At 35.1% G+C, this 19,572-nt stretch overlaps 1 protein-coding gene and 1 long non-coding RNA gene across 3 annotated transcripts; both read right to left on the reverse strand.

The window, feature by feature from the left end:
* Positions 1-245: 245 nt before the first annotated feature.
* Positions 246-2,693, reverse strand: LOC121795244. Of its 2 annotated transcripts, none has more exons than XR_006049432.1 (5): positions 2,274-2,693; positions 1,498-2,203; positions 1,275-1,331; positions 863-1,014; positions 246-454 (listed from the first exon to the last, which is right to left on the reverse strand). It is a non-coding gene; the product is annotated as an uncharacterized LOC121795244 (long non-coding RNA). The 2 variants fall into 2 exon arrangements; XR_006049433.1 differs by having other exon boundaries at positions 863-936; positions 2,274-2,692.
* A 15,009-nt stretch (positions 2,694-17,702) lies between these two features.
* On the reverse strand, positions 17,703-18,847 carry LOC121794009 (probable membrane-associated kinase regulator 6). Its single transcript, XM_042192020.1, has 2 exons — positions 18,124-18,847; positions 17,703-18,001 (listed from the first exon to the last, which is right to left on the reverse strand). The coding sequence occupies exons 1-2, from the start codon at positions 18,752-18,754 to the stop codon at positions 17,994-17,996; spliced, it is 639 nt and encodes a 212-aa protein (XP_042047954.1). The 5' UTR covers positions 18,755-18,847; the 3' UTR covers positions 17,703-17,993.
* Between the last annotated feature and the right edge of the window lie 725 nt (positions 18,848-19,572).

Genomic DNA, 19,572 nt, shown 5'->3' on the forward strand with positions numbered 1-19,572 from the left:
CTTCATTGCAAAATTTGCAAGCATTTTTGCAAGCACATAGCTGAAAATTTGCAAGCACTTTGAATGTGCTCGCTAATCTGGCCAAATGCTTGAAACTTGCAAGCACTGCATTGTGCTTGCAAAATATCTGTTTTATTGGATAAAATATGCTCGGATATGCTGGTTTGCTATATTGTTATTTTTATTTATTTTCCAAATTATTATATAGATTTATTTATTAATTATTACCAATTTAATAAATAGAGTAAATGGAATTCAGAAATGTATTCAATTAAATAAAATTGTTTTACACACTTCATGGAGTCTACATTGCTTAATCTATATCCTTAGCTTCCTTTCATTTGTAGGAATTGTTGAATAAAGGCTTTTCACTTGTTCTACCAATGCAGCAGTTTGTTTCTCCGAGTCTGCTCGCCTCTATCAGCACCACCGTCTTCGAGCATCCGTTCGTTTGCTGGATTGACATGTAACAAATCAACAAATCAGTACGATAAGAATGGTAGGAATGAATAATTTATAAAAACTTGGAGAATGTTAAGTCCAAAGGTTATAGTAGTAAACAATTTTCAAGGCTAAATTAAGCAAAACAGAACACGGAAATGATCATTTGCAAGCTTGGCATGACAATAGGGAAAACAACTAAAATCCTAAAGTAAGATATAGTTCAGAATGACTAGAAACAAATATTTTACATATACACAAAACTTTAAAAAGTGTAGGCAGTTCTGTTCCCTTGATAGGCATGTTATATACATCTACCGATCTTCTGCATTTCCTATAAATACTAATTCCTCTGTACATAAATTCAAACGCACACACACACACACATAGAAGAGAATGAACGAAAGAGAGGGAACTTTACAATAACATTGGAGGAGCCGTCGACATTTTCTTGCTATAAGTGAAATAGCTGCAGGGAGTAATCCGGAATATATCCTGAGAGTTACTACTTAATATTAGAGTAAGCCTCATACTTTGTCTTTGTAAACATCTACAACAGTTTAGTTTTGGTGCCTGTACAAATAAAATGTGTTCTGCTGTAAGAAATAAAACATGATAGTCAACAGATCTCTTATTTTGTCAACTAATTCACCAAGGGGAGAGGTGCACATTAATATATTATCCATGATATGCAAGAAAAGCAAATTAGAAAGAAAGATAAAAGGCAGCATGCATAACAGAATATAATTCCATTTCCATTTAGAGCAGGGATAATGCATAATTTATAGCAAACTCTTCCATCATGCTATAAAATATGGTGATTCTTGACTTACCATGTTTGAAAAGGTCTAATTAGACAACGGCTTTCTTGGCATTCAAAATTGTAAAATCTGCACAACCGAATATAGTTCCATTTCCATTTAGAGTAGTGATACAAGTTGCACTGATAGGAGTATGAAGTAGAAGTGATTAAAATTCTCAAATTTGAATCCAATCTATGATCACTAAAGTGTAAATAATGTGGTATTGTTAAAGAAGATTAGGAGCAAGGATAACCTGATTGAAGAAGGGTGCAAATTCCTTGTTTTGAGCTCCTTAAGGTATATCATAACATAGGCCTCTGTGCACTTCTACTTGTCAATAGTTTAGACCTTTGATCACTCACAATATTTTTGGCCTCTGTCTAGAAACATGGAGTTTTCCAACAACATCATATAAAATACTTGTTACTAAGCAAATATAAAACTCAAACAATTTGTCAAGGGGTTATGTTAGTTGTGCAAATCACATAATGGTGGTAAGGCTCTTAGATACAGAATTACCTCAACAAAGATCGAATGAAGCCAATTAGCAGTAGAATCCATTGAGTAAAGCAGATGAAGAATAAGATACACCATAAACCAAGTGCATAATAGTTACATCATTAATGGATAGATTTAAATTAGAGAAAAAAGAGGTTTTAAATCTGGATCTTACTTGAGCAATGTCATTATTGGTGTCTCTGGCGTATATGGCGCATGATCGCTTAAACCAGCTGCCATCAATCCTAAAATCACAGCGATCCTCTTTGGAATTAGCAACCATGGACATATCCAGCTTCGTCTTGAACTGAATCATCGATGACTTTCTCACACTAAAAAAAGCATATTCTTTGAATCCGCTCTCATCTGAAAACCTACCATCTCCTATGCGCCGTCAGAAGTTGCACGATCGAGATATAGATTTGATCAATTGACTCAGACGACCGAGATTTAGATTTGATCTATTGATTCAAACGATCGAGATTTAGATTTGATCAATTGATTTAGATTTAGATCTGATAAATCAGTTACCTTGTGATGATAGGGTTACCGGCGGCGTCGAGCAAGACGGCGGTTGTGGAGGCTGAAGACTGTTTCCGTTGAGGTCTGTAATTCTGAAAGTTTTTCTAGAGTCATCGCCATCTTAGGCCGCAGATCGGTGGTGGTGGACTTTTTTTTCGTCGGAAGGCCACAAACGCAGCGGCGTGTGACTATCGGAAACAGGGGAGATGAAGATAAATGTTTAAAATAAATTGGGTTTTATCTTGCGCCAATATTTGCTATAAAATGCGGCCCAACAAATTATTTACAAAGAACTACTACCAAAGTTGCGAGCACACCAGTGCTCGAAATGGAAGGCAATGCGACAATGGTCTTTTTGCGAGTGCTATTTGCTCGCAAACCAATGGTTATTTAGAAAGTGGTAGCTATTTTTTCATTTTGCTCGCAATTGTGCTTGAAAAACTGTCATAATTTGTAACCACACGATGTGCTTGCAAATAAGTGCTTGAAAATGAGCCTTTTTTTGCAGTGCGTGCCACCATGCGACTCATTTTTCCACTGTCCACTTCTCGCAGTCCTCTTGGGAATATGGAAGCTTAATATTGTTACCGTCAGGATAAAATGATACTTTTGCATCATAAAATGATAGTTTGAGGAGATAAAATGATAGTTTCAAATGATAAAATTATACTTTTGCATGATGAATTGATTGTTTGAGTTCTTTGGTTGGATAAAATGATAGTTTCGGGGAATATAATGATAGTTTTAGTGGGTAAAAATGATAGGTTCAGTAATAAAATGATAATTTTGTTTCATAATGATAGTTTTAGATTTTTGGCTGATAAAATGATACTTTTGCATCATAAAATGATAGTTTGATGGGATAAAATGATAGTTTCAAATGATAAAATGATACCTTTGCATGATAAATTGATTGTTTGGGTTCTTTGGTTGGATAAAATGATAGTTTCGGGGAATAAAATGATAGTTTCAGTGGGTAAAAATAATAGGTTCCGTGATAAATGATATTTTTGTTTCATAATGATAGTTTTAGATTTTTTGCTAATAAAATGATACTTTTGCATCATAAAATGATAGTTTGAGGGGATGGCCGGCTGGGGATATATTTTTTTACATGAGTTCTTCCTATATAAATGTGTAATATTTTTTCAAATCATATCTTGAATATTACTCTTTTAAGGACAACTGTTATAGGGATCACAATTTTGGGCAATTTTGGTTGATTTTCAATTTCATACTTGTACTGTCACGACCGCCCCCTAGGGTTAATAAAAGCGGGCGATCGCGACTTAAAGGGGGTTTTAAAGGACATTCAAAGATGGCTAGGGTTTTCAATAGAAGCGTGACCAAAATTTAGGTTTAATAAATAAAACGACCAAGAGTAATTACGTTTAATAAATAAAGGACTAAGGGTTTAGCATTTATTCAAAAGTAACATATTTCAAATATCCCACATAAAACAGTTTTTAATTTAAATAAAAGTATGTAAAGAAAACATCACAGCGGAAGCATCCAAGAGAAGAGTGACGTCATGTGTGAAGACACGACGACACTCGGAGTTTCAAAACGACCATAGTTTATTATTAATTCATGCTCAACACCACCAACCGCTCGTCGCTGCTCAACCTGCACATAGAGAAAACATATGCAGGGCTGAGTACTTTTGAAAATACTCAGTGGCTCATGCCGAAAACATTTTAAATAAAAGTACATATTATCATGCCATACGTAGGTAACCATCGGGGTTTTACTTTATAAAGGCCCGAGGCACCAAAATATTTTCCATTGTTCAAAATAGCGACTGCGTAGTCATTTTTCCCCATCGTCATCAACCATATCTGCCAATACATGACAAGGAATGCGGCCGCAAACCAGGTCACTAGACCGGCCAGCCCGTACGCTAGCACACAGTCTACCATAGGCGTACACTAATCCAAGTAGGGTTTGCGGCCCTACGAGGACCCGAATTCGATTTATATAACAGTGGCAACAGCCACATCAGATAGGCATGTTAAAACAAATCACGGCATGATAATCGCTTTAAACCACCCTTATAACACCACGTAATATTTTCGGAAAAATAAAGAAGTTTGAAAAGAAGCCCACCTCGATCCTTTAGATTTCAAGTTTCGCTTTTCCTTTGATATCACGCTTTACGCACGAATTTTCACCTTTGGATAAGGTATTTCCAATTAGTCACTAACATGGACTTAGTATTATGCATGTCCTTAATTTTTCCTTTTTCCCAACAACAAATGGAAATCACATCATAGCATAACATCTTTGCATATCACATCATCTCGTCACATATATAATTCATGTATGCCATTCAAAACATAGTTATTTTGCAAAGGTAGAAATCTGGCAGCACTGCGCAACTATTTTATAAAAATCATTTAAAAATCATCCGACTTCCGTTGGGGCTAAAACTTTACGAAAAAGCAGTAGACTCATCAAATAACTTCCAGTTTAAATTTCATGTCAAAATACCCCTTTTAAGTCGGTCAAATCAAAGACGTAACCTACTGGTCGAGAAAACATGTTTCTGGCAGAATTGCGCAGTCAACTTTAAAAATTCACCAAAAATTCATCTTTTATCTAAATGGGTTGAAATTTACACACAACATAGAAGACATCATGAAGTTTACTCAGGAAAAAGATCCGGTCAAATTGGAGTTCATTTGATCGGTCAAAAACGAGTCGGAACTTACTGTTCGGAATCACAGTTTCTCATGCTTTTAGGAAATCCGAATTAGGGTTTACCCCCACTTATTCAAAATCAACCTTTTCATGGTTTTAACATACAAGCATGCTCAAAAGGGTCCTTAGACACATATTTTCATGAAATCACATATCATTCACCGAGGATTCATTAAATCATCAACCAATTGAAATAAAAATGCATTCACTCATACGATTACACATTCCCACCGATTAAACCCTTAGATCCGCATTCCCTACACTCTCTACATGCATGACGGATTCAAAGAAGGTTTAGGTGGAGAGAAGTGAAGATATAGGTTTGAATTTACCTTTCTTGGACGAAACAATCGGTAGAAAGCGAATAAAACCTTGGTTCTTCAATAATCTCTTGGGAAATTGAGGGGATCTTGAGTAGAATGGATGAACAAGTGTGGGAGAGTGGAGAAGAGGGAATGAGCGTGTACTTCAAGGGAGGGGGCGATTTTTTTGGTGGGGGCTAGGGTTAGGTTTTGTTTTATTTATAGAGTTAAGATGAAATCTCCAATTAATTGGATGAAGATATGGAGAATAAATCAAATAAAGATTTGAGAGATTTGGGGAGGGATGATTGGCGTGTAAATTGAGGGAGAATCAGGAGGATATTCGAAAATCATGGTTATTTAATTAGCCATGATTTAATTTGGTATTTTCACGGAGCAGAATAAAATATAATACGGAGCAGAAAAATAAATAAAAATCCTCCCATGAACTAGGAATAGGCGTGTGAAATTATTTCTTCCACAAGGAATAATTTCCAAATCTTTAATAAAATAGATAAGGCAAGATTTGCTAGGATATTCCAATTAAAACATGGAAAGAAATAATTAAGGGATCAAAATAAATAATGAATAATTTCCTTCTCCCACAAACTAGGAGATTTCGAAATCTCCCTTAGGAAAAATAATAGGGCCGATTTTTATCATGAAGAAATAAGATAATTAGGCTTTAGGATTTAATTTGGATAACTATCCCAAAATAAATAATTAAATCCAAAAAAAATAATTCCTCTCCAAATAATAATAATGGTCGAAATTTTCTCCACAAAAGGGCAAGGTAATTACTTATGATCCTAATTAAATCTCACTCCCCTTAAAAAAATAAGTTACCGCAATATATTTCATTCCACATCAATTAATTTAAGCCACGTCATAAAATCAACGAAATTGACTAGGTCAAAACAAAATTAGGTCATCGAATAAATCACATAACAATTCATCATTTAATTGCGACAATCAAAGCAATAAATACAACGTCTTAGGGTTCCAAAATTAGGGTTCGAAAAGTGGGGCGTTACAGTACAAGATTTTCAAAATTTGCAATTACAACATAGACTAAATTTTCGATAAAACAAATCTGACATAGTTAGCAAATCGACATTGTTTCAGCTCCTTCATAACAGAAATAGAAAAAGTTCCCCAATCAGCAAACATCAAATTTACACAATAAAATAATTTTCAGTAATATAACAATCATGAAGGCACAAAATCTTGACCCACTCGATTATAGTCTTTATAGATATCGATCACTACCTTCTGCATCAACATGGATAAATTCAAGTCAAAATGTGAAGAAATGAAGGAAATGTGAAAGTAAAAAAAATTAATATAGCAAAAAATCAAAGACACATCACTCTTGTTCAGAAAACACTTCACTTTTGTTCACAAAACACATCACTCTTATTCTGATTTTACTTCACTCTTGTTCACAAAACACATCACTCTTTTTCAGAAAACACATCACTCACTCTTATTCTAATTTTACTTCACTCTTGTTCATAAAACACATCACTCTTGTTCAGAAAACACTTCACTTTTGTTCACAATACACATCACTCTTGTTCAGAAAACACTTCACTCTTTTTCACAAAACACATTACTCTTGTTCAGAAAACACTTCACTCTTGTTCAAAAAACACATCACTCTTATTCTGATTTTACTTCACTCTTGTTCACAAAACACATCACTCTTGTTCAAAAAACACTTCACTCTTGTTCAGAAAACGCTTCACTCTTTTTCACAAAACACTTCACTCTTGTTCACAAAACACATCACTCTTATTCTGATTTTACTTCACTCTTGTTCACAAAATATATCACTCTTGTTCAGAAAACACATCACTCGATGTTAATTTAAGTTTTAGGTTGATATAAAGTGGAAAAAGAAGTATACTAATAAACTAATTTGCGCGATCTCAAAATGGGAACAAATTCTAAAAGGATTATGGCCATTTAGTTTGCTTTTCCATGAGGTTTAAAAACGTAACACTAGTAGTATTAAATTACGAAATTTAATACTACTAGTGCTATTGATTTCAAGCTTTGTTCGAATCAAAATGCAGGACATAAATGATGAAGTGGAGGCTGAGAAGCTCCAGAACGGTGAGCTGAAAGACGATGCATAGCATAGAAGGGTTGTCTTATAATCAAATGTACATAACACGGTCCTGATACACATCTTTTAGTGTATAGCCATTTTTGTTCTTCCATCTCTTTTTATGTCACAGATTAGATCTTACCAATGTAAAGAATAAGAGAACTTTCTCTAACTTGCAGCAATATACAAAAGTTGAAGCTCGATCAAGTTTAATGTTTATTTTGACTATTCACATGGATCAATTCCACACCAAAATGGGTGCTCTCTATCTATGTTGTCCTTACCCTACTATTATCATCATACGAGGTAAATTATTCAATTAAATCAAGCAAAAAATTCAATAACACAGAGAGTGTGAGAGAGTGTCCAGCCTATAATCAGCCATGCAAATGGCCCACAAGAGATACTTTTTGTTTAATAATGATAGTTTTAGATTTTTGCCTGATAAAATGATACTTTTGCATCATAAAATGATAGTTTGAGGGGATAAAATGATAGTTTCAAATGATAAAATGATACTTTTGCATGATATATTGATTGTTTGAGTTCTTTGGTTGGATAAAATGATAGTTTCGGGGAATAAAATAATAGTTTCAGTGGGTAAAATGATAGGTTCAGTGATAAAATGCTATTTTTGTTTAATAATAATAGTTTTAGATTTTTGGCTGATAAAATGATACTTTTGCATCATAAAATGATAGTTTGAGGAGATAAAATGATAGTTTCAAATGATAAAATGATACTTTTGCATGATAAATTGATTGTTTGAGTTCTTTGGTTGGATAAAATGGTAGTTTCGGGGAATAAAATGATAGTTTCAGTGGGTAAAATGATAGGTTCAGTGATAAAATGATATTTTTGTTTCAAAATGATAGTTTTAGATTTTTGGCTGATAAAATGATACTTTTGCATCATAAAATGATAGTTTGAGGAGATAAAATGATAGTTTTAAATGATAAAATGATACTTTTGCATGATAATACTACAGAGCAAAGAAACAGAGAAGCAGTAAAGATTTCTACATCACATCGTGCTCAAAAATTGTCAAATGGAAATGGAATAAATTCATTAATATTTAGACAGAGATTTGATTCTTATTTGTGGACAACACGTTTAATAAATTTATCATTTACATGTCATGTGAATTTGCGTATCCGCACCTTTTCATGATAAATGAATTGCATAGTATAGCCATCATTTAGGATTTGTATGATCATAAAAAAACACAGACTAAGGAAAAGAATAGAAGTAGCAAAAACAGCGACAACACCACCTGAAACAGCTGCAGTGAGCATACCGAATCGGATTCCAACGATCTCCGTTATTCGACGGAGCTGATGATGAATTCCGGCCACCCAATTGAACTTCCATTTCGATGCTCTATTGAACGCACAATTGAAAACATCTTCCCGGAAGAAAATCTGGAAACAAAATCGCTAAGAAGAGGAATATGGAAACAAAATCACTGAGAAAGGGAAGAGAATCGAACGGAGAGAGAATGAAAGAATGGAGCGAAATTCAGAAATTAAATGAGGGAAATGACATATTTACCCTCTGCGCATTTTTTATGAAGTAAATCTAAGTTTGAATCTCAGCCACAAGATTAGAAAATATGTGTGGTGCAGATTTGGTTATAGGGTTATCACACAAATTATGGGTTATCATATGATCACAACCCTCTATATATATATATATTATTTTTTTTATAAAAAATAATAATACATATTATTTAATAAATTATTAATTACAAATGATAATAATTATATTATTTTATTTATTATTACGATGGATAGTTTAAATATGGATTATACATCATAATATATAATAATATAATAATAAATAAGATTACTATTATTATTATTATTATTATCATTATATTTGCTTAATTTTTAATTGAATAAATTTTATAATTTAAAATTTCACTACAATTTTATTGTTAATTACTAATTTATAAATTAATAATTATTATATTATTATATAATTATAATTATATTTAATTATTTAATAAATTATTATTATTATGATAATAAAAATAAATATTAAAAATATAGTTATAATTATGATAATTTGAATTATAGTTATTTATTATCCTGAAATTAAGTATAGTTTATACTTTTAAATTATTTTTAAAACATTGTAATAAATAATAACAATAATGATGATGATGATGATAATAATAATAATAATAAAATAATAATAATAATAATAATAATAATAATAATAATAATAATAATAATAATAATAATAATAATAATAATAATAATAATAAACTGTACTATATTGCATTAAATATGTAAGAATCCTAAAACTAGGAAAAAGAATACCTAAGAAAAGTTAGGATTCAAAATCCTGGAAAGTTGTACTAACTTTCCTTGTTTCAGGATTTTGATTACTTTCCCAGTTTGATTAAAACTGGAAACAAACACAGGAATTTAAAATTTAAGGAATCAGATTACTTTCTTAGACAGAATCCTGGCAACCAAACATGGCCTAACTTTCTTCATAATGCAATTTATTATCAAAATCAAACTCTAACACGGAAACAATTATCCTTATATATAAAGTCTAGAAACCCAAGCATCTGAAAAGGAAATAAAGAAAATCATGGAAATTAAAATAAAATCCGAAAAACAATAACAATTCGCGACTTTTTGTTGCGATCAAACAGAAAAACACCTGACACATCAAAAGACAATTTTAATCAAAGAAATAAATGTAGTTCTATCTTTTCGAAAAAGAAAGATTTCTCCGTTAACGCCTCGCCTTGTATCCCGTACACTTCCTTCCCCAAAATCATACACAAAAACACGAAATTGAAAATCAAGGACTCTACCTCTCCGTCGGAAAACCCTAATATTACGAAATCCACCCCCAAATCAGACGACAACAACTCAACGAAGACGGTCGACTTCGGCGGAATTCCAGAGTTCTCATACTAGCCTTTCGACACTCAGTTGTCGTTCATGACCCGAGTGATCTCCACACTCAACAAGTCGTAAAGAGAGGGAACCCATGCACTGCTCGAATCGCCCACCGGCACGGGGAAAGTCGTCGTCGTTGCTCTGCTCCGTCCTTGCATGTGCATGGCAGCAGAATCAAAAAAATAATCGGAATTATCTCTTTCTTTTCTCCATTTTTAATCATTGTGTATTGTAAAATTTTTTATAATTTGGATTTATGAGTGTGATTTTGACTAGGTTTTGTTTTCATATTGTTGTTTTTTCTTTTTTTATTAATGCATTTGTTTTTTATAACTAGGGTGGTTAGGTACGGTATTCCTTACTGAAAGTCTGAAACCACAATATCTTAAATTCGGTATGTGAAAAAATCATACTTTTACACCGAACTTCGATATACCTTATTTTCGGTACGACGAAATTTCACACCGATACCGTACCTCATTTTCGGTATACCGTACCAAAGTTCAGTATACCGTACTTTTGCTGTATTCCTGACTTTCAACATCAATGAAAATAGATAATTTGAATTTTTAGAATATTATTTATATTTTATAATTTAAAATATATATTCAATATATTTTATTCATAATTATATTTATATTTTACGATATATACCTTAATTTGCGGTATATACCGAATTTCGATATGCACCGTATAACACGGTATATGAAATTTCATACTGTTATCTTTCGATAAGGTATCACATCATACCAAAAATCACGGCGTACCAAAATTTCGGTATTTTGGTATTTCCGGTATTTTCCCCAGTTCTAGTTATAATGCTTTATTTTGGAGATTAGAAGAAGGTTTTGAGTCTTCTATCACATTTTGTTATTTGGATTATGTATTAGTAGTATTTTGTAGAAGATTTGTATGGTTCTATTTTCATGTTGTATTTTCAGGGAATCCAGCGTCACCACCGCCAGCCACCAAAAGATTTGCATCGATTGTCTTTTATGCCTAGTAATTCGTTCATCCTGAAACATTAGTACATCACAAATAAAATGAGAAGTGATAAGCAAAAACTGAGCATTGGAACTTTTTATGTTTTATTAGGAGAACTCATGCTCAAATCAGTCAAGTGATCCGGGAGTACAAGAAAACACCTTTTAGGGTCTCGATGGCAGTCTTGGTAGGCTCACTACCACTTTACATATGGTCAATACTGAAGGTAGCATGTTAAAGTGGTAGTGAGCCTACCAAGACTGTCATCAGGACCATGTAAGGTATTTTCTTGTACTCCCGGATCACTTGACTGATTTGAACATGGGTTCTCCTTATAAAACGTAAAAGGTTCTGATGCTTAGTTTTTGCTTATCACTCTCTTTTGTTTTTGTATATAAGATAATTGGTGCTAATCTTTTGGTGTCATGTGGTGGTGACGCTGGATTCTATTAAAATACAACATGAAAATATAGCCATATAATTCTTCTACAAAATACTAAAACACTATCAAATAACGAATAACAAAATGTGATAAAAGACTCAAAACGTTCTTCTAATCTCCAAAATAGAGCATTATAAGTTATAACAACAAATGCATTAATAAAGAAAGAAAAAACAAAATATGCAAACAAAACCCAGTCAAAATCATACTCATAAATCTATATTATACAAAAGTTATATAATATACAATGATTATAATTAGATATATACTGTCAATGTGATTATGGATTTATACTACTCCTCCGTTCACGAAAAATAGACAAGATTGTGAATGACACGGGTTTAAATGTGTAATTGATAAAGTAAGAGAGAGATAGGAAAAGTAAGAGAGAGAGAGAGAGGGAAAAAGTAGTGAAATGAGTGTTAGTGGATTGTGGGATCCACATTTAGAATGATGTGTAGGGTTAGTATTGGTTGAAAACTTTCCTTTTTGAACTTAGTCTATTTTTTATAGACGGACCAAAATGGCAAAACTTGTCTATTTTTCGTTAACGGAGGGGGTATTATACTATGACTACTTTTACGTGTGCATGGTCTAATGGTGTTGTGTTGCGTTTGGTTGGGCCTTGCAAAAGTTATTCTTGAGGATTTCTCACAGAGCGAGCATCGCTTCTGTGTTCAGCACATATACAACAACTTCAATAAGAGATTTATTAGGGAAAATTTTGAAGACATTTTGTTGGAGATTGCGGCAAGTACAACCCACGAACAATATGTGGAGCGGATGGATGCGTTGCGGGTTTTATATCCCCGAGCACATCAATACCTAGTCGGTATAGCTCCCAAAGAAAAATGGGTGAAGGCATATTTCTCCACACATGTTTGTTGTGATGTGTTCCTCAACAATATCTACGAGACCTTCAATTCGAAGGTAACAATGGCTTGAGAGAAAGATATTATCACTATGTTGAAGGAGATTTGGAAGGGTCAGATGGAGATGATTCAGATTAGAGGCAAGTGGATCAAGAGCTATGATCACCCAGTCCCTCCCGTTATCAAAGAGATTGTGGATAAGTTGTACGTGAGAGCTTCTTCTTGGAGATCAACATGGAACAGAGATGATTCATACCAAGTATCGAGGCCAGGTGGCCAGTATGTAGTGAACATGTGTGAATTTACATGCTCGTGCAGAATATGGCAACTGACACGGATCCCGTGCACTCATGTTATCGTTACAATTAGGGGTGGGTAAACGGTTGGTTCGGTTAATCAACTTGTCGGTTAACCGACCCTAAAAATTGGTTAAAAAAACTAATCGGAACTGACCCGATCTCTAGTTCGGTTTCTTAACTAATAGACTCAGTTAGAACAGGTCGGTTATCGGTTATAACTGAAATAACCGAATGATTCAAAGTCCAACACTTCAACTTTTCACTTTTCATCTACTTTTATTATTATTATTATTATTATTATTATTATTATTATTATTATTACTATTATTATTATTATTCATATTTTCTAGTAATACATAATTTGTTTAGGCACAATCCAAAACGTTAGGGACTTTTGAGGCAGTTCACTTTTTAAAAATTTATGATTGCGTTACTTTTATAATTAGTTTTGCTTGGATAGTGGTAGTAGTACTACCTACTCCATTAGTCCCAGTAATATAACTCACTTTCCTTTTTAGTTTTGTCCAAACCAAGATGATTCATTATTAAAATTGGAAACAACTTTATCTCTACTATATTCCATCTTATTTAACTATCTCCAGTTGACACACAAACTAAAGTTGCATAAAATCTCGTCTCACCCAAGGAATGAGTCATCTTCCTTGGGATGAAGGGAGTACTAATTTCTTCGTGAACTGCCATACATATGATATAGTACTACTTAGGGATGTTAATCGGGCCAACCCATCGGGTTTCGGGCCAACCCTATTCGGGTTGCGGGTCAATCGGGTGCGGGCTAATCGGGTTGTTATTTTTTCGGGTTATAAAAGTTCAGCCCTAACCCTAAAAGCTCGGGTTTCGGGCTACCCCATCGGGTTAATCGGGTTGCTACCGATAAAATTAACATGCGATCAATCCAATAAATAATGGTGAAAATTAGTTATATTTATAAAATGTAAAATATTTAATTATGATAAATTTGAGATATATGCGTAAACTCAAATATTAACATGATCAAATACTAATATTTGAGATTTATGCAACATAAAACATAAACATCAAGAAATTTTAAAGCATGTTTAGAAATTTAAATATATTTTTTTAGTGAATTTGAAGTTTCTAATTCATTTATCTATTATTATATTAATAAAAACTTAATATATAATTTATATATTTAATATATAAAATGGAAGTTATTTTTTCAGTAATCTGTATTATAAAATAATAAATGAAGTGTCGAATTAGAGTCAAACAAATAGAACAATATAAATTTTATCGGGTTTCCGGGCCAGCCCATCGGGTTTTCGGGTCTGGCCCTAACGGGTTGCGGGTTAATCGGGTGCGGGCTAATCGGACTGTAATTTTATCGGGCTGGAAATTTTCAGCCCTAACCCTATAAATTTGGCGGGCTATTCGGGTCAGCCCACGGGTTACGGGCTAAATTGACATCCCTAGTACTACTACCTACTCCATCCGTCCCAATAATATAACTCACTTTCTTTTTTAGTTTTGTCCAAACCAAGATGATTCATTATTAAAATTGGAAACAACTTTATCTCTACTATATTCCATCTTATTTTACTATCTTCATTTGACACACAAACTAAAGTTGCATAAAATCTCGTCCCACCCAAGGAATGAGTCATCTTCCTTGGGACGAAGGGAGTACTAATTTATTTCTTGGTGAACTGCCAGACATATGATATACTATGATATGTAATTTTGCATCATTAAATCGATATTTAGCTTTAATTGACATAATACTGTATTTTATACTAGTACTACTACCTAACAAGTTTGGCTTAAATCTTTCTATTAATGTACATGAAAAGCATATATTTTCCAGGAATACATATTTCCTTTTCTTCATTGTAAAATTAAATTCAATGTTTATTTAGAGTTACACTAGGGACACTATTTTATTTTGGTGGAGAACTCCAGTTTCTAATTCAACTATTCAAAATTTAATTTTCATCGATTCCTGTCAAAATTTAATGAAAAGGTCTATGCCTTAGATTCCTGTCAAAACAGTTGGTTTGTATAATGTCGAAGCCAAAAAAATGAAGAAACAAATTTATTCAAATAACATCACTACATCACGCATATGAGACTGATATCGTGCTGAAGTCGAACATGGGCATCTGTTTGCCGCATGTCGGCAAATGCATGCATCCGCTCGACCTCTCCATGAGGTACCCCCATGTTCACATTCGCGGTGGCCACGCCGTGACTTGGACCTGCACCCGTATCATCTTCATTGGTCCACTGAGTCAGTTCCGCAACTTCATTTTCGACAATCATGTTGTGCATTATGATACATGCGTACATGACATCGTCGATGTTGGGAATATACCACTGTCGTGCAGGACCCTTCACTACCGCCCATCGACTCTGGAGCACATCAAATGCCCGCTCCTCATCCTTGCGCGCTGCTTCCTGACGGCTCGCAAAGTATGTTTTCTTTTGTCCGAGCGGATGCTTGATTGTCTTCACAAAGACGAGCCAGTTTGGGTATATCTCATCCGCTAAATAGTATCCCATATTGTGCTGGTTGCCGTTGGCGACGAAACTGATGGCGGGACCAACACCATTGCACTGAGCGTTGAACAGGGGTGACGACTGGAGAACGTTGATGTCGTTGTTCGACCCGGCGACTCCAAAATAAGCATGTCATATCCACAGCCGGTAGCCAGCTACAGCTTCAAGGATCATCATGGGATGCTTGGCTTTGAAGCAGGTAGTGTACATCCCCTTCCAGGCGGCAGGGCAGTTCTTCCACTCCCAATGCATATAATCTATGCTGCCCAACATCCCAGGGAACCCGTGCACCGACCCATGCATATCTATCAGCCTCTGGCAGTCTTCGGGGTTCGGACTCTGAAGATACCACTCCCCGAATATCGCTCTCACGCCCGCGCAAAAATTCTGCAGACACTCGACGGCTGTCGACTCGCCAATGTGGAGATACTCGTCGAACATGTCGGCCGCGCCTCCGTACGCCAGTTGTCTGATTGCGACAGTGCACTTCTGTAAGGGCGTGAGTCCGGATTTGCCAACTGCATCCTCCCTAATCCTAAAATACAGGTATCTTCTCTCTAAAGCACCCACGATATGCATAAACAGCGGACGATGCATCCTAAAACGTCGCCGAAATAAGGCATCCCCAAAACGCGGCTGCGGAGCGAAGTAGTCCTGATACAACCGAATATGTGCAGCAAGGTGGTCACGGGGTATTGTAGTTCGACGACGGATCGGCCGATGTACCGCCGCCGCTGCTCCCTCTGGTGTAGCAGCCTATCTATCGCACCTTCCACAGCGACCTCCAATTCATCCTCGCTATCACTGTCACTAACCATTCTAGATATACTTGAAAATAGAAATGTAGAGAGAGAAACTTGTTAACACAAGTGGTGCGAATGAAATGAAGTTCAACGAGCCGTATATATAGAGTTTAGAAAAAATTAAATAAATAAATACCGGACGCCCGACCCACGCCACAATGGCGGACGTCCGCCCGCCCGTCGCCCGCACGTCCGAGGACATCCGACGTCCTTAAGGGACATCCATATCCGAGTTGCCACGCCCCAATGGCGGACGTCCCGGTCGCCCGTCGCGGATGTCCGACCGGACGTCCGCCATTGGAGATGCTCTAAGGCGCCAGACTCAAGGTGTTCGTGAGAGGGCGTCGGTTCAAATCCCACTTTTGACATCATTTTTGGTTATCCAAGGCTTTACCTATCTTGAAGGTGTTTCTTAAACTTCCATTCTTGTCCTGCTTTAATATGTTATATGTCTATCTCTATTTATATGGTTTTCAGTTTGACCTTGACTTATCTTACCTTAGGTACTTTAACTTATTTGCCATATGGATGAAGAAATTGGCAATAATAACTGACTAGAAGTCTATAATTACATGATGTCTGGCAATTGGCATAGTTTCAACCAATGCACAAGTTTGGAACCTTTTCAGCCTTGCCCTTTTCACATCTTGTTGCTGTGGTGAAATCGACTGGGACTGGGAGAGTAAGGCCAAATACATGTGGTTGGTTAAGACAAAAGTCGAAAACACTTAGTGAGGACAAGTAGGATGTCTTAAGGCGTTGGTCCCCCACAATCTCGGCTAACTTGAGATGTATTTGAAGCTTGAAGTTTTAGACGTTAGCAAATCAAGATTGTGCTATTTCGCCAATAAAGGGAATGGATATGCAAACAGACAGCAAAAATGGCAGATAGGAACAAGAATATGTTGCTGTTTCAAGGCCTATCTTAAGCAGCATGTTGCCCTGATGGAGCCTCCATGTCCCCGGCTGTTCCCCAACGAAAGAGTTAGGTTTCAGTTGCTTGTAGCATTTGAGATCCTTTAGTTCATGGTCTATGTAATGTTCAAACTTGGCAGGAATTAGGCATCACTCATGTAAATGATCACAACAGATTAGTGCAAAAAATTGATTCTTAATAAGTTCTTTTTATCATGCACATGATGTAATAGTGGTGTTTTGAATGATGTGGATATGTTACATAAGTTGGCAATGAATCTTCTGCTATTTTCATCTATTTGCTCTTGTTGGGTGAATGTTTGGTTTTTTGTGATGGTTGTGGACCAAGCATCAATTTTGCTTTGAAACACATTCACAAAAATTAGAATAAAGAATACACAACAAAGAAACAAAAAGAGAGAGAAATGGTAACATGTGAGGCCCATGTGAACCTCATCCTAGCATCATGCTAACTAACAAGATGCCAGAGGTATATCTTCTTCTGCAACAACGAACCGCTTGATTTCTTTCTCCAAACTGATGAACGTATGAAGGCAAAAATAAATCATAATATTATCATGAAAAAAGAGTGTCTACAAATCTATTTTTCTCCAGGACAAATAATAATAATAATATGTACAGTGTGGAGAAATTTTCATTACAATACAAGGATTGACAGATTGCACAATGCCTTGAGTGGAATTCCAAAATTATTGTCACACTCTTTTCCTTTTAAATGCTAAAGGATAAAAAAGAAACTATAACAAGGCTTCATTTCTTGAGTTTGGTTTCTGTTCAGCTTGATCATGTTGTTCCTTCTCTGTGCAGATGAAAATTCCTTTATTGTTCTGAGTTTTTTGAAAAAAATGAAATCATTAGTCCTGTGAAAACTTTTATAATCAAAATAAAATTTCGAAAAATGAACTAGCAAGGAAACTAAAAAATCAGATGGACTTAATAGCTCAACTACCTATTGATCTTTTACAGTAGAGAATTGCTTCATGGATTGAGCTTTCATCACCACACCAAGCACTACTAGCACGAGACGGGCTCAATCTAGGCGAGGCTTGAGGGGAAGCGGCCCAACTCCTCGTCTTGTTGAGGGCAGAAGCTGAGCTAGGCCTTGGTGATGCCTGCAGAGAATTAGTCCAGCTCCGAACCTCACAGACCTTTCTCTCAAGATCATCAACTCTACTGTTGTTCCTCAAGCTTTTGTACAACGGCCTAATCAATCCAAAACACTTGTGCAAGATCCACTTTGATGACCTTCTCCATTTCTCAACCAGACAAGACTGCTTCTTGCATCCATGATCAAATGGACTTCTTGTTACATACGAGGAAAGAGGCGATGCAGGGGTGTAATCTGGAGTCTTTTTCAAGGTATAGACTGGCGTGAGCTGCCCGTCTGCAAATATTTCATCAGCATGAACAAGGGCAGCACGGAATGCTGTCAAAGAAACATCAAAGTTGAAGTTTTGATCCTTTTCACATGATTTTTGGGGTGAGATAATCTCAGTTAGGACATCAAGAGAGTGTTGATTTCTGTCCACTAACCAACTGTAAGAAAAACTCTCTGTGGCTAATGGTTTGGAGTTTTCCATGAGGAATGGGGAGTTTTTTTCCAAGTGCTAGTGCAGTTTTGGGAAGAGAAGTGGAGGTAGTAGTGGTTTTTAAGCTAAAATTCTAGATGGAAAAGTGTGGGAATTCTTTATATTGCAACTATGGTTTATTCATCAATTGCTCATGGCTTGTCAGTTGTCACAAATCAGTCTAACACTAGTTTGGTAATATGCAATTTTGATTAACTAACATGCTTCAAGAATATATCAATGTATGAAAGTGAATGCATGAACATATTTCTTTATATCTATATCATGTGTTGTTACTTTTGAGATTAATTATCTGGCAGTCTAGTTTCTTGTTTCCCCCTTTTTTTGGGTCTCCTTGATGTAGGTGGAATTTCTGGTGCATGCAATACTTAATCCTTCACAAAGATTAGGAAAACACTCATACTTTGCAGACCACACAAAAAAAGTAAATTGGACTTAGCTAAACAAGCCATGTGCAACAAATTCGATCAAACAAAATGATTGTATTCCTTCTTATAATCATCCAATCATAAACTCGTTTACTTGATCATGATCAATAAAGAATTTTTTGATTTTTTTTTAATATTTGGACATGAATTTGTTCTAAGAACATAAAAGCTTATGGCATGATACAAAAGAGGCAACCTTAGTGAGTGGACCATAGAAAGTATATATGCTGCTGGATGTAATTAAAAATAAAGTCGTTCCAATCTAAAAATTTTATAATTCTGTCGAATGCATTTGGAATATAGATAGTGAAATTCAGACTTGTAATCATTACTATAACTACTAATAAACATTAATGATCCTCAACGAAATAATTAAATAAT

This window comes from Salvia splendens, chromosome 3 (genome assembly GCF_004379255.2).
Source record: "Salvia splendens isolate huo1 chromosome 3, SspV2, whole genome shotgun sequence".
In the NCBI taxonomy this organism is placed as follows: domain Eukaryota; kingdom Viridiplantae; phylum Streptophyta; class Magnoliopsida; order Lamiales; family Lamiaceae; genus Salvia; species Salvia splendens.

What these genes read in the sequence shown, in the direction of transcription:
- LOC121794009 (XM_042192020.1), bottom strand. Translation starts at nt 18,754, where the DNA reads ATGGAAAACTCCAAACCATTAGCCACAGAGAGTTTTTCTTACAGTTGG.